This window comes from Phodopus roborovskii, unplaced genomic scaffold, assembly GCF_943737965.1.
Source record: "Phodopus roborovskii unplaced genomic scaffold, PHOROB, whole genome shotgun sequence".
NCBI lineage: Eukaryota > Metazoa > Chordata > Mammalia > Rodentia > Cricetidae > Phodopus > Phodopus roborovskii.
In genome coordinates this window covers 5,954,081-5,977,023 of record NW_026126689.1, presented here as the reverse complement: position 1 = coordinate 5,977,023, position 22,943 = coordinate 5,954,081, and the positions used below count along the sequence as shown (strand labels likewise).

General features: G+C 47.3%; 1 protein-coding gene across 1 annotated transcript; it reads right to left on the bottom strand.

Moving 5' to 3' along the window:
- On the bottom strand, window positions 1-21,363 carry Mkrn1 (makorin ring finger protein 1). Its single transcript, XM_051174624.1, has 8 exons — window positions 21,095-21,363; window positions 13,263-13,391; window positions 6,838-7,070; window positions 5,800-6,023; window positions 2,161-2,375; window positions 1,335-1,445; window positions 748-886; window positions 1-443 (listed from the first exon to the last, which is right to left on the bottom strand). Exons 1-8 carry the CDS (start codon window positions 21,253-21,255, stop codon window positions 234-236), a joined length of 1,422 nt encoding a protein of 473 aa, XP_051030581.1. The 5' UTR covers window positions 21,256-21,363; the 3' UTR covers window positions 1-233.
- Between the last annotated feature and the right edge of the window lie 1,580 nt (window positions 21,364-22,943).

Below are 22,943 nucleotides of genomic sequence, written 5' to 3'. Positions count from 1 at the left end.
TTCATGTTACAAAAAAACTAACTTGAAGATTTATTTTGTAACTTTTTGAAACAGAGAAAACAACACACTCTTGGGGAAAGTGAGGGGTAAAGGAGCAGACCCTGGGTAGTGATCACGACAGCACCTGGAGTTTGAGACCTGCCTAGGAGAGCCACACGCACTGACTGCCACACAGCACAGGGGACAGCTACTGGCTGAGCCTCCGCAGGCCAGTTCACACGCCACGCAAGCTGCTATAGATCCAAGTCATAAAAGTCCTCCAGCTCATCGTGAAACAAGTCCCACTCGTCCTCAGAGTCTGTCGGCTCGTCGTCCCCACCTGCAGCCAAAAGCATAAGCAACATCTCGCCCAGCTCAAAGGTGACAACCTCCTCTTCATCGGTGTCAAAGGGGTTGTTCTCTCTCTCCTCAATGAGCTCCCAGAAGTGGCTCCTTCGTTGGGCCTGTAAGAAACAAGGCCGTGGTAGGGATGGCACCGTCGAGCAGTGCCTTCTGCCCTGATGCTCACAAGGCAACCAGACTTCTCCCTCAGCCCACCTCACCAACCAACGCCTCCCCTCTGGCTGTTTGCAGCCAGCGTCTTAGGCGAGGGCTCCGAGCAGTTTCCTTTGCTAGCCCTCCCGGTTCGCTGGGGGTGACTCCTTTCCTCTAGCCTCCCTCCCGGACCTGAGTGTCCCCCCTACTCCGGCATGTGCAGGGTCCACCGACAGTGGGCTATTCCCCTCCTTTAAAAAAAGCAAGAGTTACCCGGTATCTGCTTGATGTTCCCACTTTCTGTCTCTGTGGCTCCTCTCTACGGCCATCAGGGTACGCATGCTTGTAAAAACAGTTCCCTCCAAAAGGGCAGCTCCCACGGCCTTCATCAAAATACCTGCACGCCTTGTTGCTGGAAAGGAAAACAGCACAAGCCTTATTCAGGGTGGACTTCAGGCCTGTACTGGCTTAGCAGCAGGGTTTTTCTCTAAACAGGGTCACCCGAGAAGTCTGCGCTCAGCCCCAAAGAGCCCCAAAGATGTGTCATTGGAAACGTGCCTGCTCTGACTAGAGGCATCTCTGCTTAAATGCACATGGTTTGCCAGCACTAACAAACACCCAAGTGCTAATCTTTCAGAATCCCAATACACAGGACTAGAATCCCTCCACGGGCTTCGGCTACTTCCTTCTAACAGTCCTTGGCTGACACCCAAGGACTGTTCAGGTTCGAAGCGAGAGGCACACTGGGCAAGCAGGAATAGGGTGACAAAAGCCGTCCTGGGAAGTAAAGGGAGGGTGGGAAGAGGGTGGGACACGGCGCACCCTGCTGGTTCTGTCCGAGCGAGCCGGGCTGCTCATACCTCATGGCCTCCTTGTATTTCTGAATGAGTCTCTGCTTCTCCTCCTTCTCCTCCACCCAGTACTCACTTGGAATGACAAAGTTAGATGTGATCCGGCATTCGGGGCAGGACCTGGGAAACAATGAACAGGCTACAATGCACAGTCCCTCTCCAGGCCCGCACTCACAGCACACCCTGGTGAGTCACCTCCAGACTTAGATTAACCGACAAGCATGTGGGCATTTCAGAAAGGGGTTCCACAAGAGCACAACTGACCCTTTCTTTGGAGGGAAGACAAACTCCTTCATAAATCAACTCAATGGCTAGCCAGTGCAAAACACAGAAACAAAACTGGAGTTCAAAACAAAACATTTCACACAGACTCCTTTCTTTTAAATAAATTTATTTCTTATAACTTTGCTCTGTTTGGATTGTGTGGCTTTTGTTCAGTTATGAGAACAGTTTTTAAAGGATGCTGGATTATTGGCTAGCTTAATGGATGGACTAGGATGGTAGAAAATGTAAAATGCCAGGAAACATACATATCAGAGCTAGATACGTTTGTTCATGAAGCCTAAACTGTCTAATCCATTAAACACAATCTCCTCAAAAAGCACAAGTCTTACTAACTGATACATACGGTTTCCTCATTCCAATAAAATAAGACAGACAAACTAACCTAGCAGCTAGCTGAAGTACAAAGAAGAAATCCCAATCAGAACACCCAGGTTCATGATAAAATACATGCATTTAAATGTGGCCCTTCTGGCAGAAGTTGGCACAAGACACTAAATTCTTCCCGAAAACAGAAAGCACAAGGAAGACTGGGGAGAGGGGGGGGCCTCACTTTATGATCTTGCTCTCAAACTGCTTAGCGCTTCTCCACCTGCGGATGCACTTGAGACAGTAGGTGTGGTTGCAGTTGGACAGGATCCCAAAGCGGCGCTCGCTGGGGTTGGCTTTCTCATAGACCACCTCCATGCAGATCCCACATACCATGTCCTTGCTGCGCTGTACAGCAAACGAGAGCTCCATGTCCTTCTCATGGGCCTCAATGCAAGACTGGAAGGGAGAGACAAGAGGCTCTGGTCAGGCTGCGGCAGTCCTGAGACCCCCTCCACGCATGTCCAGTCTGACCTGGAAGAAGGCTTTGCCTCTGTAGCTGCCTCACCTCACCATAGTTACTGGGGGGCTCAACTTCCAGGATCTGAAGAAGTTATCCACTTCCCTGTATTCTAGACCTGTAGAGCTCTAAAGCACAATTCTCCCCATCAAAGACCCTACCACTTTGTTAATGTTTCAGTTTCTAGATGGGTAATAGAAAAACAAGGATTAAAGCCTTCATTTCAAACCGGTCAAGATCCTGAACACTTGGGAGGTGGGGGCAGAAGCGGCAAGAGCCCCATAGGCGAACCACATGCTACACGAGACCTTGTCTCGAAAGAAAAATAAAAGCTAGTCAGGTGTGGTGGCGCACACCTTTACTCTGTTTGCTATGAAGCAGAGGCAGGCAGATCAGAGTTTGACAACAGCCTGGTCTACATCGCAGGCTCCAGGACGGCCAGGGCTATGTAGAAGGACCCTGACTCAAAACAAAAGCAGACAAGAACAAATTAGATGGACAGTACTAAAGTAAATCTGAACATGTACTAGGTAACGACTACACAGGGACATTATTTCCATATCCCTTTGGAGGAGGATGGTTTCAGTGGTGCACGCTTGTAATTCCAACATTCAAGAGGCGAAGCAGGAAGAATCCCACAAACCTGAGGTGCAGCCACCCTCATCTATGCAATGAGTTTCATCCAGGCCAACAAACCAGTCAACAAGGGCAATACCACGAGACACTGCTTAAAATCCACACACCACACACTTCACCCTTAGCATATGCAGTTAACTGATTTCTAGCACCTTCAGCAGTACAATTAACATTTAATATTAAAGGTTTGTTTTTTTTGTAGTGTGTGTGTGTGTGACATGTGTGTGTGTGACATGTGTGTATGTGACATCTGTGTGTGTATGTGACATCTGTGTGTGTGTGACATCTGTGTGTGTGTGACATCTGTGTGTGTGTGTGACATCTGTGTGTGTGTGACATCTGTGTGTGTGTGTGATATCTGTGTGTGTGTGACATCTGTGTGTGTGTGTGACATGTGTGTGTGTGTGTGACATCTGTGTGTGTATGTGACATCTGTGTGTGTATGTGACATCTGTGTGTGTATGTGACATCTGTGTGTGTATGTGACATCTGTGTGTGTGTGTGACATCTGTGTGTGTGTGTGAGCGTATGTGCTGGTGCCAACAGAAGTCAGGATTTGGATGTCCCTGGACTGGAATTACAGATAACTGTGAGTCACCAGATGTGGGTGCTAGGAATTAACTCAGATGCCTTCAAGAAAGCTAAGGCACCTGTTACTAACAGAATGTGCTCATTAATTATTCTTCATAACCCCATATTCCTAACAGTTATCGTATGTGGGCAGCTATTATTCTGTGGTCAGACAATTCTGTGGCTTAGAGACCAGCCTGACTGACTTTACAGTATTTTCCTTCAAGCTTACCTGTTTACTGCTTAGAGTAACAGCCTGAGTTCTCAGAACCTATTTTCTCTACCCATTTCCACCTACTCTGAGACTGCCTGAATGATGATTACCAAAGGTTCCTGACCACACAGCCTATCTCCTCAGAACTGTCCTGACTTTTACAAAGGGCTGTGCCAGGTGTGAGCATTCATGAAAGAAAGCTGAGTACTGGGCTGGACAGATGGCTTCACTTTTAAGAGTACTGGGTGCTCCTTTCAAAGGACCTGGTTCAATTCCAAAAAACCACAAGGCAGCTGAGCTCCTTCACTCCTGCTCCAGGGGATCTGACACCTTCTTCCGGCCTCTGATGACACTGCATGCATGTGATGAATAGACATACAAAGCACCCACATACATAAAGCCATGGATAAATTTCCATGTATTACCACTGGCAATGTAAACAGGGCAGCACCACACAACGCCAGAGAGGTATTCAATGGGGAGTAAGTGGAATTATTAGCTGACCAGTGATCACTATACTTCCAAAGGCTACCAGGCTGGCCAGCCTGATATATATGGCTTATAGGTCAGCATCTACTGTCAGGCTGACAAGTTGAGCTCAACCCCTGGGTCCCACATGGTGGAAGAAACCATCACCCAAGCTGACCTTTGACCTCTACACATGTGTGCTGTGACATACAACCCTCCTCACACCGAGGAAACATAAAAACAAATTTTAAATATTTAAGATAAAGACATGTTCACGGCTGGAGAGATGGCTCAGAGGTTAAGAGCATTGGCTGCTCCTCCAGAGGTCCTGAGTTCAATTCCCAGCAACCACATGGTGGCTCACAACCATCTGTAATGCGATCTGGTGCCCTCTTGTGGCCTACAGGCAGAACACTGCACAAATAATAAGTAAATAAAATCTTAAAAAAAAAAAAGTGTTCAAAGGATCACAGTAGTCACACCCACTAAGAAATAAAGAAAAAAATATTTGCACTACAAGAGGCAAATAATCCAAATATCCATCAAGTAATTAGTAGAAAAACACAGTATTGGGGAGCTAGCAAACTGCTCATCATACATATAAGCACATAAGCCCCTAGGTCTGGACTCTCAGCTTGATTCGAAAGCCCAGGCACAGCAATGAGCATTTGTAATCCCAGCACTGAGACATGGGTACAGATAGGCAGGCAATCCGATTGGTAAACTCTAGAATGAGTGAGAGACCTTGCCTCACCTCAAAGGTTAAGGTAGAATACAGCCAGGTGGTGGTGGCACACGCCTTTAATTCCAGCACATGGAGGCAGAGGCAGATGGATCTCCATGAGTTCGAGGCCAGCTTGATCTGCAGAGAGTTCCAGGACAGCCTCCAAAGTAAGTAATACAGAGAAACCCTGTCTCAAAACATTAACAAAAACAACCAAAAAACAAAAAGAAAAGAAAAAACTAAAATGTTAAGGTAAAGAACAATAGGAAAAAAGACATCCAAAGTTTAACCTCTACCTTCATGGAAATATACCCAAGTGTAAACATACTACATACAACAAATGTGTAACAGCCACACAACCAGCATTTCCCAACAGGGAAACCCTTGAAAATATCACGCTAAATGAGAAGGACCAGTCACCGAAGGTCAAATATACTGAGAGATTTGGCCTGATAAACCATCTAGCATTGGTAAAGCACATAGAGAAACAAAGTAGACCCATCGTTGCCAGGGAGCTCAAGGACAACAGACAACGGACGGACTACTAAGTGGGCCGTGTTTCTTTGGGGGTGAAAATGACTGGAGAATGCTATGAATATTTTAAAAAGCAGTGAAATATGCATTTCAAAGCAATTATAAAAATATTAACCTCAGGAAGACTGTTAAAGGATAAAGAAGTAACAAAACAGAACTCTGTAAAACCCTGGGGGAAGCGCATCACCACTCAGCGGAAGCCTCACTGAGCACTTACTTTTATGTGCTGTGACCTCTGGGCAGCATCCATCGGGTGCAGGACCTGCAGGCCACACATGTCACAGGAGTCTCCGTGGAGATACACACAGTTTTCCCCATAGCGACACTCTCCTACTGCAGCGTAAGGGCAAAGCTGCTTCTTGGGCTCCGCAGTTGGCTCCTTGTCTGACGCTTCCTTGGTCACTGAGCCCTGCGGGGGTACTTCAGTGCAGGGAGGGGCAGCTGAAAATGTTTAAGATGGTAGTAAAGGTCCAAACACATAAGGCACGAATATGAACTATAAGGTAACAGAGAGCAATTTAAAAAAACAAAACAAAATCAAAACACTTCAATGAAACCTAAAGTCAGCCTACTAAATACATTTTCACTTTCTTTTCCCCTTAGTTTTTTGAGACAGTCCAGGCTGGCTTAGAACACGCCGTCTGCCTGCCTACCTCAGATTTTCCGGTGATGGGATTACACCCCCATTCTCCGGCTGCTTTTGGTAAGATCTGAATAACTCAGGCTGGCCTTGAACTCTGCAATCCTCCCACCTCAAGCTTTTCCAGAACTATTACTGGTGTGTGATACCAAGTCCAGTTCTGCATGTGAATTTCTTAAGTGAAATCTAACATTAGTTAGTGGAGCAGATCCACAGGAGAATCAGGAGTTCAAGGTCATCCTTCACTACTTACGGAAGCTCAACCATCAGACACCCTGTTTCAAAAAATCAAACCAGAACAGGACTGGTGGTGGGCTGAGTGTTAGCTTACTGGTAATGCATTTGCCTAGCATGTGCAAAGCCCAGAGTTTGACCCCAGCATCACCAGGAGCAGGCGGGGACAGCATTCGGAGACACTTCAGTTTTTAAACATGAATTCATTTTATTGGAGTTCAAAATATTTCTTTTACTTCATCTCTAAGTCTTAGATAACCAGGTCTAAAGTACTGACAGCAGGTTAAACTCAAACACTAGGAACAGGAAAACTGACAGAGTTCCCTGTGGCCTGTCACTTAGCCCTCTGATTGCATTTCACAGGGTCCTCACAATACTTACTACGGCCACAGTAGGGCTGCCCAGGTACAAACTCAATGGCATTCACCCAGTCCTCTGAACCCGCTCCCACAGCTGCAAAGTTTGTGGTTCTTGGCCTGGATTCTTCGCCTGGATTCATTTCCGCAAGTGATCCAACCCCCGAAGAGAGACTTGAGGAAGCAGCAAGGGATGGTTTTGCACTCGGATCTGTAGCAGTCACTTCTTCCTGTTTCAGTGGCTTGCTGTGTTCATATCTGACACACACATACAAAAGTAAGCGGTTACTGTCCAGCTACACAGAGTCCCTGCACTCTTTAATCGTCAATGTGAATACAAACATGACTTGTTTATGTGTGTCTGTGTGGTGGGTGTGGGTGTCCAGGGAGACTACAAGATGCACTTAGCTCCCTAGGTCAGAGTTAACGGCAGTTGTGAGTTGTCTGATGTGGGCGCTGGGATCCAAATGCAGATCTCCAAGAACCAGCGCGCCCTTAACTGTGAGCCATCTTTCCAGTCCTAGATAACTTCCAGAGACGGTTTGGTTAAATAACCCAGGCTAGCCTCATGATCATTATGTATCTCATGTGGTCCTGAATGCATGGATCCTCCTGCCACACTTCTCAAGCGCTAGGACTACAAGTGTATCAACATACCTGGCCCTGTAGTGCTGCAGATTGAAACATGGCCTTCTGCACCTAGGCCAGCACTGAGCAAGCTCCGGCCGGATGTCTAACTTAAGCCAGGGGTGGATGGAGCCCAGGATGGTGTGTCTAGAAAGCCTCACTGTGATGTCATACTGCCCATCAAGGCATGAGACCAGGACTTAGCAGACTTTACAAGGTTAAGTTCAACTGGAGATGGCACATACCTGCAATGTCAGCCCATGAAACTTGCTGAGACACTAAACATTTGTTTCCTGAGACAGGGTTTCTCTGTGTAGCTTTGGAGCCTGTCCTATAGGCCTCGAGCCAGACTGGTCTCAAACTCAAAATTCCACCCATCTCTACCTCACCAATTGTGGGATTAAAGGTGTATGCCACCACCTCCTGGCTCAAAACAAATTTCCTAAATGACTTATTTTTATCCTTGTGTATTGCTGTTTTGCCTGCATATGTCGTCTATGTGAAGGTGCCGGGTCTCTGGAACTGGACTCAGTTGTGAGCTGCCATGTGAGTGCTAGAACTTGGAACTCAGGGCCTCTGCAAGAACAGCCAGTGCTCTTAACCGCTGAGTCATCTCTCCAGCCCTCAAACAAAATTTAATAAGGGGTATGAGTATATTGCAATTCTGAAGCCAACTTGGACTACAAATTGAATTCCACCTCCTATGATGCCCTCACCCCAAAAAAGGAAACATGTCCAAGCAATTAACCTGTTTTCTCACTACCTGATAGTAAACATCTACCAAGTACTAAAAACTGTCATCTACTCTCAAATCAGCATGAATGAAGTTACGGTCTCTATAAAAAAGGAGACTGTTTTGAGATGGATGCCAGTTGAGTAGAGTATTAGAAGAAAGTGCGTCTGCCACCACTTTGAGGTCTCAAAAAAAAAAAAGAAAAAAGAAAAAAAGAAAATCCAAATATGTTAAAATAAAAATCATTGTTATGAGATTATATTCAAGAATAAATAGAATGAGCATGAATACATGTAAAAGACGGACGCACACCTTTAATCCCAGCACTTGGGAGGCAGAGACAGATGGATCTATCTCTGTGAGTTTGAGTTCAGCCTGGTCTACAGAGCTGAGTTCCAGGACAGGCTCCAAAATCACTGAGAAACCCTGTCTCAGAAAAAAAAAAAAAAAGAAAAAAAAAGGCAGGCTCAGTGTAGTGATGCACACCAGTAATCCCAGCATTGGAAAGCAAAGGTAGGCAGATCTGAGTTCAATCTGTCTCTAATAACAAAAGGCCAACATTATCAAATCTACCTAATGAGACAATTACAGAGCTGTAGTGATTATTTTATGATCTAACAAATAAAGCTTGCCTGAAGATCAGAGTAGTGAAGCAGCCAGCCACTACAGAGTTCTCACCTCTACCAATGCTCAGACCGTCCTGTCGTCAGACTGCACGCACTGCTCTCCACCAACCCTTAGACTCCGTCTCCTAGACCCTCCACCTTATATAGTCCCGTCAGCCCAGCCACCGCTCCTGTCTCCACCCCCTGGCGCTCCTGTCTCCGCCCCCTGGCGCTCCTGTCCACCCCCTAGCGCTCCTGTCTCCACCCCCTGGCGCTCCTGTCTCCACCCCCTGGCGCTCCTGTCCACCCCCTAGCGCTCCTGTCTCCGCCCCCTGGCGCTCCTGTCTCCGCCCCCTGGCGCTCCTGTCTCCACCCCCTAGCGCTGGGATCAAAGGCATATCTAAAGGCATGTCATCCCAAATGCTGGGATCAAAGGTGCGAGCTCTCCCATTTCTACACAGACTCTCTCTCATGTAGCCCAGGGAGGCCTTGAACTCACAGAGCTCCACCAGCCTCCACAGCACTGGGATTAAAGGTGTGTGCCACGACTCCTGGTCTCTACTGGCTAACTAGTGTGACTCACTCTACACGCTGATCCTCAGGCAAGCTTTGTTAGATCGTCAACAAAATATGACCACATAGATCTTTGTAGAATACGCTTCTGGAGTAAAAACCAGTATATAGCAGGAATGATAAATAAAAAGAGCAAGGAAAGAAAGACCAGGTACACAAATGGTACAAAGACATGCAGACAAGCACACTGTACACAGCCTCCAAAACCAGAGAAGCCCTGTCGTGAAAAACAAAAGAAAAAACAAACAACAAACAACAAAACAAAACAAAATCCAAGTAAAATTATCTTTGACTTTTTTTTGGGGGGGGAGGGTGTGTTCCAAAACAGGCTTTCTCTTTGTACTTCTAGCAGTTCTGGGGTTTGGGGTTTAGCTCAGTTGTAGAGCGCAAGGCTCTAGGTTCAGTCCTCAGCTCCGGAAAAAACAACAACAACAAAAAAAGGTAACCTAACTAGCTGTTCTGAAATTCACTCTGTAGACCAGGCTGGCCTTGAACTCACAGGGATCTGCCCATCTCTGCCTCCTGAGTGCTGGGATTAAAGATGTGAACCATCATGCCTGGCAGTTTTCACATTTTATTTTGTTTGGATTTATTTTTTTCAGCATCTCATTATAGCTCTGGAACTCACTGGGTAGACCAGGCTAGCTTCAAACTTGAAGAGATGTATTCTCCTGCCTCTGCCCGCGGCGTGCTAAGATTAAAGTGTGCACCACTGCCCAGCTCCAGACACTTAATATGATATGTGTATAAAATTAAAACTGTAGTCATGTGTGTCACTGTGTCCAGCTGGCTTTGACATTTCAAATGGCTTTAAAAGACACATCATTTTCTTTCCTCTCCTTCCTTTTTTCTTTGGTTTGTTTGTTTTTTTCTTTTTGGTTTCTCAAGACAGGGTTTCTCTGTGGCTTTGGAGTCTGTCCTGGCACTAGCTCTTAGAGACCAGGCTGGTCTCAAAGTCACAGAGATGTACCTGGCTCTGCCTCCAGAGTGCTGGGATTACAGGCGTGTGCCACCACCACCCAGCTTGTTTTGGTTTTTCAAAACAGGGTTTTTCTGTATAGCTCAATGTGTCCTGGATTTGCTTTATATGTAAGGCTTGCCTAGAATTCAAGAGATGTATTCACATGGCTCTTCCTGCGGCGTGCTAAGATTAAAGGTGTGTGCCACTACACCCAGCTGAAGACACACATATCACTTAACACAACAGTAAGCTGCATAAAATTAAGTTCTCATCTATGATTGGTACTGCATAAGAAACCTCGAGTCACCAAAAAACGGTACCCTCCCACCCTGTAGAGAAAGTATGCCAATCCAGCCTATGAAGAGTCAGAGTCTCATGTCTACTAGAATCATGGGCCACCAACAAGAGACTGTTATTACAGCTACTAAATTATAATAGGATGTCACATGATTCTTTTAGTGTATTAAGTGACAAAATACTGAGAAAACAGCAAAGTGTCAAGCTTTCTTTCAATGAGGACTGGCAAGACAGCTCAGTGGATAAAGGGGTCTGCCACCAAGCCTGATGACCTGAGTTCAATCCCTGGGACCCACGCATGTGAAGGAAGAAGTTCCTAAGCTGTCCTCTGACCTCGTACTTCACTTATCCACACCATCCACTCAGTCCGTGCCATGGCCTCCTCTCCACAGCTCTCTACTGTCCCCAGATTCCATGCCCTTCCCCAGGTCACTGTGGACCCTAACTCTCAACTGACTGGAACTAGCTTCCCACGTGAGCCTGGTCTATAACATCCAAAGAAACTGTCTTACAAAACTGCTTTCATCCCAGAGGACGATCTCCTGACAAGACCTCCTCCCTTTACACTGTAACAAAAGACAAACCATTAGGCTCAGACATCAAGGGATCTATTTCTGACCACTTAAAGTTAGTTATTGGGGGGCTTACTTTTTACCCAATCCTTACAAATAAATACAGGTAAGGATGACATCTCAGCATTTGAATCTAATAGCTAACTACGTCTATTGTGTGTATGTATCTATCTGTCTGTCTGTCTCTCTATCTGGGGCTGTGACACTGACAAGTCTTACCCAGTATAGTAGTTTCTTTCTACCTACCCACCCACCCACCCACCCACCTACCCATCCATGTGGCTGTGATACTGGCTACAAGTGTTAGACAGACATCACCACAGTATCTGTCTTTCTGTCCATCCATCCATCCACCCACCCACCCATCCATCTGTACGTGGCTGTATGCATGTATGTATGTATGTATGTACCTATCTATCTTCCTTCCTTTCCTTCCATCCATCCATCCGCACGTGGATGTATGTATGTATGTATGTATGTATCTATTATCTTCCTTTCCATCCATCCATTCATCTGTACGTGGATGTATGTATGTATGTATGTATGTATGTATGTACCTTCCTTCCCTCCCTCCCATCCATCCATCCATCCATCCATCCATCCATCCATCCATCCGTATGTGGCTGTGGCACTGGCTACCAGTCTTACCTAGTGTGGTAGTTTCAAGCATATCCAAGACTTTTCCCAAGACATAGAACCTCTTCTCTTTAACATGGCTGGACTTACTTTGTCCAGACTTTTGTGGAAGTGACAGCGTGCGTGCGTGACTCCAGAGACTAGGACATAAAAGGTACTGTAGCTTTGACTGCCAAGCTCTAAGGACACAAAGGCAGCCCTTCAGAAAGGTCCGCTAGCATGGAACCAACGTCTCTGCCAGGAGCCACATCACAAATGATTCTCCAGTAGACGACAGCCACCCTGGCCAAAGCCCTGCCAGCCCCTCAAGTCTCCATACTAGAACCACTCGACTGCAGGCCTCCAGAATGAGGATAAATGCTCGATGTCTTATTCTGCTACACTTGAGTTATTAATTTAACAGCAGGAAAAGAACAGTACACACAGACACCTTCTGACCTGGGAAGATCTGCTTTATTCAACTTCAACATAGAACCCACTAACGCAAAAAGATCAGGCGCCAGGATTATGACAGCAATACCATATCTAATGGCAGAAACTGCTTAGTAACAAATCTCTGTTGGTATGCAATTACTTGAGAGGTATTCCGGGAAGCATTTTCCCTAGAGTACTCCGCCTTGCTCTTACGTTGTTTCTTGAGCTTAGGCTGTTAAATGGTTTTAGACAAATGAGTGAGGCCCTGGGTTTCATCCCCAGAGGTTAAAAGGAATGGGTCAGGGACCACTGTAAGGGCCCAAGACCCATCTCACTCATAATTCACGCTAAGAGAGGACACCTACATAAAACTAACCCAGTCAGGGCTGGAGGGATGGCTCAGCTGTTAAAAGGTCCTGAGTTCAATTCCCAGCAATCACATGGTGGCTCACGGCCATCTGTAATGAGGTCTGGTGCCCTCTTCTGGCCTGCAAGCATACACGCAGGCAGGACACTGTGTACACAATAAATCTTAAACAAATAAACAAAAGCCCAAAACCTAACCCAGTCAGTGCAAACTCCACACCAATCTCTGCCTTGTTCTCCTCCAATTTCCTGAAACAGGGTCTCACTCACTATTCAGTCCTGGTAGCCAGGGACACACGCATGGGACAGATTTCTGGTAGTGTAATAACATTCCTGGGAAGTACTATCTCTCTTCTTCAGCAGTACCTGGAGAGTGAGCCCAGAGCTTCCTAAGCCAGGCAAGTACACCAGCACTAAACGGTAGCCTCAGTCCGCTCCTCTCGGGTGGACTCTATAGCTCAGTAACCCTCAACCCTGCTATCTTCCAACTCCAGTCTCAGGCAGGCGTTTACAGGCATGCGCCATCACAGCTGGCCCAGCGAGTACTTTTCAAAGCATAAACATGTTTAGAGCACTATGTATAATGCTACTACAATTATACATTTTATTTCTATTTCTTCTTCAACCCACTGTTGAACAAAAGCCAGTTTATAAACAAATCCTTACCTGCAGCGGTCTCCATAAACACAGTACCCTCTTTGAAAATACTTGCACACTACACCATATGGACTGTCAGAGAGGTCGTGCGAGTATCGACAGTTATCTCCTTCCTTACAAACCCCATGCATAAAATATCTGTAAGACAAAGAACCAAAAAACTAGATTAGAAAACTAAAGCCAACCGTAAAAGAATTCAGTACCAACACATTCTGCTGGCATATTCACAACTATCAAGCAAACACATCAAGTCAGTCTAGGCCAGGTGGCCAGCATCGGGACCAAGAATCCTGCCCGAAAGCCACATGCTTATGCAGGGCCCCCCCAGGGGGTGGGGGTTGAACTAGGGCCTCATACACACAAACACTTTATCTCATGAACTGATGTGTCTCCCCAGCTCCCCCAACGTAAAGATTTTAAACATTTATCTTGTTCGCTGAAGGTCAACTTTGACCCTCTGTCCTCATTTTACAGTCCTAGAGGGGTAGCTTTGTATTTTCCACTAACTTCAGCTTGTAGCCATGATTATCTGCAAAGCACATCAAAGATAAAGAAACCACATAGACTAGAAAGTGTCAGGCTACTGTTTGTATTTGACTTTGTCAAGGAAACATTTTAATTCTTTAAAAACCATGTATGAAAACAAGCTAAACTAGGCCAGCCACTTTAAGGGACTACAGGTAGGCATGGTTAGCAGTTTCTAGACACCAACAAACAAAAGCACCATCTCCTGAGCATTTGCTAGACTTGTGAACTAAGATCTTACCAACCTCCCTAGCACCTGGGTGCAACTCTAAATTGCACTGTAGATGAAGAAATGGGAAGGGCTATTTGTAGACACTCCCTTCATCTGAATATTACCTCTGCCAGAATCCATTTTCCTATTCCTTCATCTCTGAGCAGGGCAATGAAACCTGCTTCTGGGTGTAAATGTGGTTGACCTAAGAGGTCTCCTCTGGTCTACCCTTGAGCCACAGCCATGTGGGGAGCATTGGGAGAACAGCAATATAGACAGCTCAACACATTGCAAGTTCCACTGAACTGTCTGCTGTATGGATTACAGACGGGGTGTAGCCCAGGAGAGTGTGAGTGAACTCAGCATATAAGGCTTGTGATCCCACAACAAAACAAAGAAAAGGCTGCCTAGGATTCAAGCGTGTCCAAGTCTCTGCACATCACCTACAGATGCAGAGGACAACAGAGGAAAAGCATCCCACACCTTCTTGGAAACTATTCCAATTACCAAGAACCTCCACCCTGGGATTGCAAGCTCTATCAAAGCATAAGAACTCAGTAAGGCCAGGCAGTGGTGGCTCACATCTTTAATCCAAGCACTTGGGAGGCAAAAGCAGATGGATCTATGAGTTCAAAGCCAGCCTGGTCTACAGAGAGTTTCAGGGCAGCCAGGGACAGAGAAATTCTCTTGAAAAACAAACAAACAAAAAAGAACTCAGCAAGAAGTAAAATTATGCACAGTACTGGCCTCATTTCAACTGTATTGGGTCTAACCTGATCTAACTAAGGTGCAACCTTAGGCAACTACAGTGCTATTTTCTGCAAGCTCTGAAGGGCCTGAACTCTATAGGACCTTTTTTTTTTTTAAATTTATTATGTATATAACATTCTGCCTCTATGCATATCTGCATGCCAGAAAAGGGCAGCAGACCTGATTTTGTGTGTGTGTGTATATATAGTTGTGAGCCACCATGTGGTTGCTGAGAATTGAACTCAGAACCTCTGGAAGAGCAGCCAGTGCTCTGAATCTCTGAGCCATCTCTCCAGCCTAGAACCTCTTTTTAAAAACCTATTAATTAAAATCATCTATAATGATGTTAAAGACAAAGCTGGATGTGGTGGCTCTTACTGTAATCCCATGAGGCTAAAGCAAGAAGATGGCTGAGTCACAGCTCACCTGAGTAGAATGCTTGCCTAGCACACAAGCAGCTCTGGACCCAATCCCCAGGATCCATCAAACAGGCATGACGGTGCCTGTGGTTCCACTTCTCAGGTGATAGAGGCAGAAAGATCATAAAGAAAAAGGCGCACGCCTTCAACCCCTCCATCCAGGAGGCAGAGGCAGGTGGATCGCTCTGAGTTCAAGGCCAGCCTGGACTACAGAGTGAATTCCAGAACAGCCAAGGCTGTCTCAAAAATTAAAACAAACAAACAAACAAAAAAAAAATCAGCTCCCAGGATCTGGAGTTCAAGGCCAGCCTCAAACAAACATCTTCTTAATCTACAGAGAGTCCCAGAACAGCCAGCATCACACAGAGGAAACCTTGGCTCAAAAAAAAAAAAAAAAAAGGAAAAAGAAAAAACGAAAGAACAAAGTAGCACCTTAACCCAGTATTTGGGAGAGCAGTAAGACAGGGGGATCTGAGGCTAGCTACATTTAAAGTCTTTGCCTCAAAAATAAATAAACAAGCATTTGATGGACAAGAAAGCACTTAGAATTTTTGTGTTATTTCAACTGCCAGAAGACTTATCTATTGTTTTATAAGCATCTAGGTTAAAAATTAGTTTGGGAGCTGGGGAAGAGCGATGGCCCCACTTCCCAGGGGCCTCAGGTTTGATTTCAAGCACCTACATGGTGGCTCACAACTGTTCTGACCTCTTCCAGTTTCTGGGGTGACTGGGCACACGGGTGACACAGACATACATTCAGGCTAAACACATGAAGTAATAAAAATAACTTACAGCTTAGAGGCTAAAGAGATGGCTCCATGGTTAAGAACTGTACAGCTCCTGCAAAGGACTTGGTTTTGATTTACAGCTCCCACACCCAGGTGGTATACAGCTAGCTGCCTACAAACTCCAGCTCCAAGGGGACTAATGCCTAAGGACTCCGTGGGTCACCACAATCACAGGGACAAAGGACAAGGACGTACACAAAACAGGCCAGCCAAAGCTACATAGTGGGACTGTTTCAAAAAGTCAATAAATACACATCAGCTGTCTTCATCCCACACCCAAGGCAGCTAGCAGCAAGGGCCAATTTATTTAGCAGCATCTCTCCAATGAGAGAACAAAGCCAGCCTGTTGGTGGCAGCATAACTCAGTTTCTCAGCAAAGGTATTTGTTTCTTAGGCAGCACAAACAAAACACAAGGAGAATTTCAGGAGCTAATGAGAGAGTGAGATTGAGCAATTAAAAGTGAACCCGGCCTTTAATCCCAACACTGACTGGGAGTCAGAGGCAGGCAGATGGTGAATCAGAGGCAAACCTGGACTAAATAGGGGGAGAGTTCCAGGCCAGCCAGAGCTCACAGTAAGATCCCTGTCTCAGAACAAAGAGACTACCCCTGGGCTGGAGAGTTGGCTCAGGGGTTGAGGGGACTTGCCCCTTTTGCAGAGGGCCCAGATTCGACTGCCAGCACCCACGATGGTTTACAACCAGTTCCAATGGACCCAGTGGTCTGGTGTCAGTGGCTGCTGCCAGGCATGCACACTGTACAGATACACATTTCAGGGACACACTCACACATTAAAAGTAAATTATCCTTTTAAAAATTAAAACGGGCTGGAGAGATGGTTCATGGGTTAAAAGTACTAGCTGTTCTTCCAGAGGCTCCAAGTTCAATTTTTAGCACTTACATGGCGGATCACAACCACTCTAGAATACAGCCCAATGGGATCCGAGGCCCCCTATCAGCATGCAGATGTATGTGCAGACAAAACATCCCCATATGTAAAGAACATAAATAACCCTCTCCCTTTTGTTTTTGTTTTGAGACAGGATTTCTCTGTGTAGCTTTTGGAGCCTGTCCTGGAACTCTTATCTGTAGACCAGAACCAGACTGGCCTCGAACTCAGAGATCTGTCTGCCATATAAATCTTTAAAAACAACAACAACAACAAAACCAGAAATAACATCCTTATCTAAGCAAGTAACTTTAATGAGGAATATGCCTAGGCATAGAAAATAATGTTCCTCAGAGTGCTTGTAGGTAGACATTTCCACATTTTTAAGATTTTATGGGCTGGAGAAATGGCTCAGAGGGTAAGAGCACTGGCTGTTCTTCCAGAGGTCCTGAGTTCAATTCCCAGCAACCACATGGTGGCTCACAGCCATCTGTAATGAGATCTTCTGTAATGTAAGGATACATGCAGGCAGAACACTATGTACATAATAAATAATCTTAAAATTATTTGTATTTATGTGTGTGGGTGTTTTGCCTGCATGTGTATCTGTATCTGCATCGTATGCCAGCCTTACCCACCGGGACCAGAAGAGGGCGAGAGATCCTCTGGAACTGGAGTTACAGGCAGTTGCTAACCACCCTGTGGGTGCTGAAAAGCAGACCTGGACGCTGTGAGAGCAAGGATGTAGGATGTGCTCTTAACCACTGAGCCGTCTCCAGCCTCCGCTCGCTCGCTCGCGCTCTCGCGCGCTCTCTCTCTCTCTCTCTCTCTCTCATCAAGGTAAACCACTTTAATCATACAAAGGAGCTTTCGTGTCACTGTACAATTGGGAGCATTTACTAGTTATGCAGGGCACTGAGGAAACACCCTGCAGGTGTGATAAAACCCAACTCTGCTTCTCTCAAAGCTCAAAGTTTAGAACAAAGATTGTTGTTCCTCCTCTGTTCAAGCAGAAAGACATCATGTTGGCAACAAGAACAGAAAACAATGTCAAGCATTTAAGCCTAAAGCATATCCAATAACCTGATTTCAACTAGGCTGGTCTGGACAAGACATAGTAATCCTGCATCAGCCTACTGACTAGCCCTGAGAACTGATGTGCGCAACCACCAAGGGTTCTATATCCACCATAAAAGACCACAAATGTGTAGATAACTAGTCTAAGTAAAAACTATGGAGAAGACATTTGACACTAGTCCTCAGAAAACAGAAGCAAGAGGATCTATATGATTTCAAAGCCAGCCTATGCCATGCGGTAAGACCTTGAATTCTTAATGTTTTACCTGCACTTCTGAAACAGTTACAGGTGTGGGCCAGCATGTGAAACTGTAAGCTTGCTTCTTGTTTTTGTTTTTATTGTATGTACATACATGTTGGCACATGTGCCACAATGCATGCATGTGTAGAGGTTGTAACATGTTTTCTTCCATCTTACGGCTTCTTGGGAATCACAATAAACACTCTTGCTACCTAACCTAAGCCGTCTTTCCTGATCCTAAACCTGTATCCTTTAAGCTTTTCATATCCTTTCCTCAAAAAGTAAACCTCAGCTGGGTGGTGATGGTGGTGGTGCAGGCAGGCAGATCTGTGAGTCTAAGGCCAGGCTGATGTACAGAGTGAGTTCCAGGACAGCCAGGATACAGAGAAACTATCATGAAGTAAAATTCATCCATATAATTTTTTGAGACTCAACATGCCTGTGTTATTTAGGGCTGGAACATCAATTGCTACATTTCCTAAGCTAGTCTAGAATTCAAGATTCTTCTGTCTTAGCCTCCCCAAGCCAGGACACTCAAAGAAAAAAATGTTTGTTTGTGTGCAATATGACAAGGGAGGGGCCAGATGTTTTCCTCCTGATTCTTTTAGAGGGGTCTTTCACTGCACCTGAAGCTCACATTAGGGGCTTTGATGGGGGGGGGGGGAGATCAGAGTTCAGAGCCTCATACTTCAGCAGAAGGTCTTTACTTTCTGAGCCTCCAAAGATGTCTTTAAACATAAATGGAGTGTTCACAAGCAACTGCTCCAAGAATGCCCAGAAAACTCCATTAATTCAATGAGCCTCAGGGAGCTGGATTTGGCCCGTGCTTGTAATCCAGCACTTGAAATCAAGGTCATTGCCTGGTACAGGTGCCACATGCCTTTAATCCTAGCACTGCAGAGGCAAAGACGGCGGATCTCAGTTTGAGACCAGCCTGTTTCCAGGACAGCCAGGGATAGACAGAGAAGCCCTATCTCAAAACAGAAATTGCCAGGCAGTGGTGATGCACACCTTCAATCCCAGCACTGGGGTGGCAGAAGCAGGCAGATCTCTTGAGTTCAAGGCCAACCTGACCTACAGAGTGAGTTCCAAAACAGCCAGGACTATTTCACAGAAAATAACTGTCTCCAAAAACAAACACCCCCCCCCCAATCAAAGTCATCCTATGCTAAGGAAGACCCACCTTCTGTAAAAAGACCCTAAAAGGTGCAAGCCTTTACTCTCAGCACCAGGGAGACAGAGGCAGCCTAAGTTCCAGGGCAGTCAGGGTTACAGAGAAACCCTGTCTAGAAAAACAAAAATAAAAAAATAAAATTTAAAAACTCTACAAATTGTAGGAAGACCCTAAATGTAGGTAAGAGACAGACTGCTGAGAACTAGAAAAGGGAGGGAAAGTACAAGGGCATCAGGCTGGGAAAGACAAACGGTAGGATTAAGGAGTCCCAAGCCTTTCCGGGACACATTAGCTTCTGCATCACACACCCCACACACTCCTGAAAAGAATCAAAGTGAGGTGGTGGCAAGACTTCCTTGCTGATAAAAGTGCCCGATGAGTTAGATTGCTGGAATCCACAGGATGTCCCCTCTGACCTCCACAGATGCTCTGTGGCCCCAGGGGAAGCCACCCACAAACATCATACACATGCTAATTATTTTTAAAGGAAAATGCTGAAACAGAACTTTGCATAGAAATGTAAAGCTGGGCCTATTTGCAGTCGTTTGACAGGATGATAAAGAAATCAGTAATGAAATGTTATTTGGCAATGGGTATTCAAAACTAGATTAGGTGATGATCAAGGTATTTAAATTTCATTATCAACCCAGGTGGTAAAGACTTGCTACACCAGTACTGGGAGACCAGAGGGTGGAAAAATGGAAGTTCAAGACCAGCCTGATCTACACTGCAGTTCTATTTACAAACGGGGCTGCAACGCTGGAACTCGTCTCAAAATATAAAGACCGAGGGGGGTAAGCTTTAACCTGGCGATATGAAATGTGTCACAGGAGAGACTGAACGGATGGCACTTGCGAATAAACTGTCCTTGTCGGGTGAAAATTGGTTTTTCCTTTGGATTTTTTTAACCGGTAGAAAAGCTTACCGGCTCTCCTGATGGCTAAATCAAAATAAAATATAGGCGGGTGTGGTATCATCACACACCTGCAATCCCCGCCCGAGGGAGAGGACGAGGCAAAAGGATTGCCGAAAATTCTAGGGCAGAGGTATATATAATAATAATTACAATTATATATATATGTGTGTGTGATATATATATATATATATATATATATATATATATATATATGGGCTACACAGCAAGGCTGTCTCAATAAAACACCCTCTCCTCAATCGCTAACACAACGAATACCCTCCAATATTTATAGCTGGGGAAAAACATTTTTTTTTAATTGCGTACTGTATAACCGCCACCTGATCGATCATTCCCCCCCCCAATAATTCCGTCTCGCTTACCAAACCAGAACCAAACCTCTCTGTCATGGGGGAGTGGGGGGTGTCCTTCCTCGCCTAGAGGACGGCGCTCGCTCAAAGGGACGGGAATAATAGCGGCGGCGGCGGCGGTTCACCAAGTCCGGGGTGGACGGATAAGGGGGGGGGGGAGGCTAACGCCGGCTCCGAACGCTCGGTTCCGAGACAAAGCTCGGAACCGCCGACCCCGTACAAAGGAACACAAAAGCGGCTGCTGCCGGCGGGGCGGGGCGGGCGGGGCGGGCGGCGCCGGCGGCACGGAGGGAAAGACGTTACAAACGGATGGCCGAGCTCGCCGGGGCGCCTCAGCGTGCACGGAGCGCACTCCTGGCCGCGGCGAGCTCGCGCCGCAGCCCCGAACCTGTGGCGGCCGAGGCGATGGGCAGACGCCGGGGCGGGACGGGGACGGGGACGGGGACTGACGCGGGGGGCGCCCCTCGCCCCCGCCTCGTCCTACCTGCAGGTGACCTGTTTCGTCCAGCCGCCCCCGCCGCCGCCGCCCGCCCCCGGACACGGGGCAGCGACTGCGGGGACGGGCGTGAGGGAGGCCGCCGCCGCCGCCGCCGCCGCTGCTCCTGATGTTGTGGCTGTTGTTCCGGGAGCCGCAGCCTCCGCCATCACTGTTTATCCCACACAGCAGTGGCCCCGGAACTTCCGGGATCACATAGTTCCGGTCCGCCTGGGACGGAGGACGCGGCGAGGGGAGGGACGGGCCGGGCGGGGACGGGCGGGCGGGCGGGCGGGCGGGGAGGGCGGGCGGGCGGGGAGGAGGGAGGGAGGCCGCGCAGCCCGAGCGCCCCGAGCGCCCCGCGCAGCCCCGCGCCGGCCCCGCGTCCCCACTGCGCTCCGGCCCCGGCCACTGCGGGCCCCGCCCCCGCCGGGCCCCGCCCCCGCCGGGCCCCGCCCCCGCCGGGCCCCGCCCCCGCCGGCGCTGATTGGTCACAGCTCGGGTCCGCCCTTGAGGGGGCGTGGCCGCCGGCCCGGGCCAGGTGTGCAGGGATGCTGCCGCAGATGCTCGCCATCCAAGGAAGGACCACGGGCAGGAGGAGCCCAGAGCAGAGAGGATGGCGAAGCGAGGGAGCTGCGCGGACGGCCTGGGTGTGTGCGCGCGTGTGTGCGTTCGTGTGAGTCTGTGTGTGCGCGTGTGCCTGTGTGCGTTGTGCGTTCGTGTGAGTGTGCGCGCGTGTATGTGTGCGCGCGTGAGTGTGTGTGTGCATGTGTGAGTGTCCGTGTGTGTATGGGCGTGCGTGTGTGCCTTGTGTGTGCGTGCGTTGTGGGTGTGTGTGTGCATGTGTGTGCGCGAGTATGTTGCCTGCGTGTGTGCATATGCGTGTGGGTGTGTGCATGGGTGCGTGTGTGCGTGCGTGCTCTTTCCCCAGTGGGAACTGGATTCCTATTGTGTTGCAATCCGGTTCCTTCTCTGCCCGGAGGACGGTAGTCCCTGTCTCCCAGAGACTGTCAGAATCTGTTATTGGAAGTGCCAGGCAGCCAGGCTTGGTGGCAGACATCTGTAATCCCTGCACTCTGAAGACTTAGGCATCAAAACCCCCTGCAAATTCGAAGCTAACCCGGGCTCCATAGACCCATCAAAATAATGATGTTCATAACGTAATTAAGTAAAGTGTGAAATGGTTATGTACCCCCTGTTTATAACACCACAGTCTGGGAAGCTAAGCGAAAAGGATCACAGGTCTGAGGCTAACCTGAGATACTCTGCAAGAATCTGTCGATAAACATACAGCCTTCAGGCCATGTTCCCAAGGACTGGTTCCCCCACCAAGCCCAACCTCCCAAACCTTCCACCACTCTCCAAAAGCCCATCGAGTAAAGAATTCACCAATGGATTAACCCACAACCATTTCTCTACAACTGTCATGACAGCTCTGACCAAGGAGACCAAGAGTACATACATCACACAAACTCTTTTTTGAGGAGCATTTTAGATCCAAAGGAATTCTCTCCCTCTCCCTCTCTCTCTCCCTTCTCTCCCATCTTTCTCCTCTCTATTACCCTCTCCCCCTCTTTCCTCTCTCTCTCTCCTCCCCTCTTTCCCCTCTCCTCTCTCTCTCCTCTCTCTCCCTCTCTCTCCTCTCTCTTCTCTCCATTCTCTCCTCTCTCTCCCTTCCCTCTCCTCTCCAGTCCTCTCTTACTCTCTCTCCCCTTAATATGTAGACCAGGCTGGACTTGAATGAATAGAGATCCACCTCCCAAATACTGATATTAAAAGCCTTCAACACTGCCCAGTTGTTGAGGAGGTAGCAGAAAAGTTGGCAACAACTTCAATAGAAAAGTTCTTGCCATTCTAG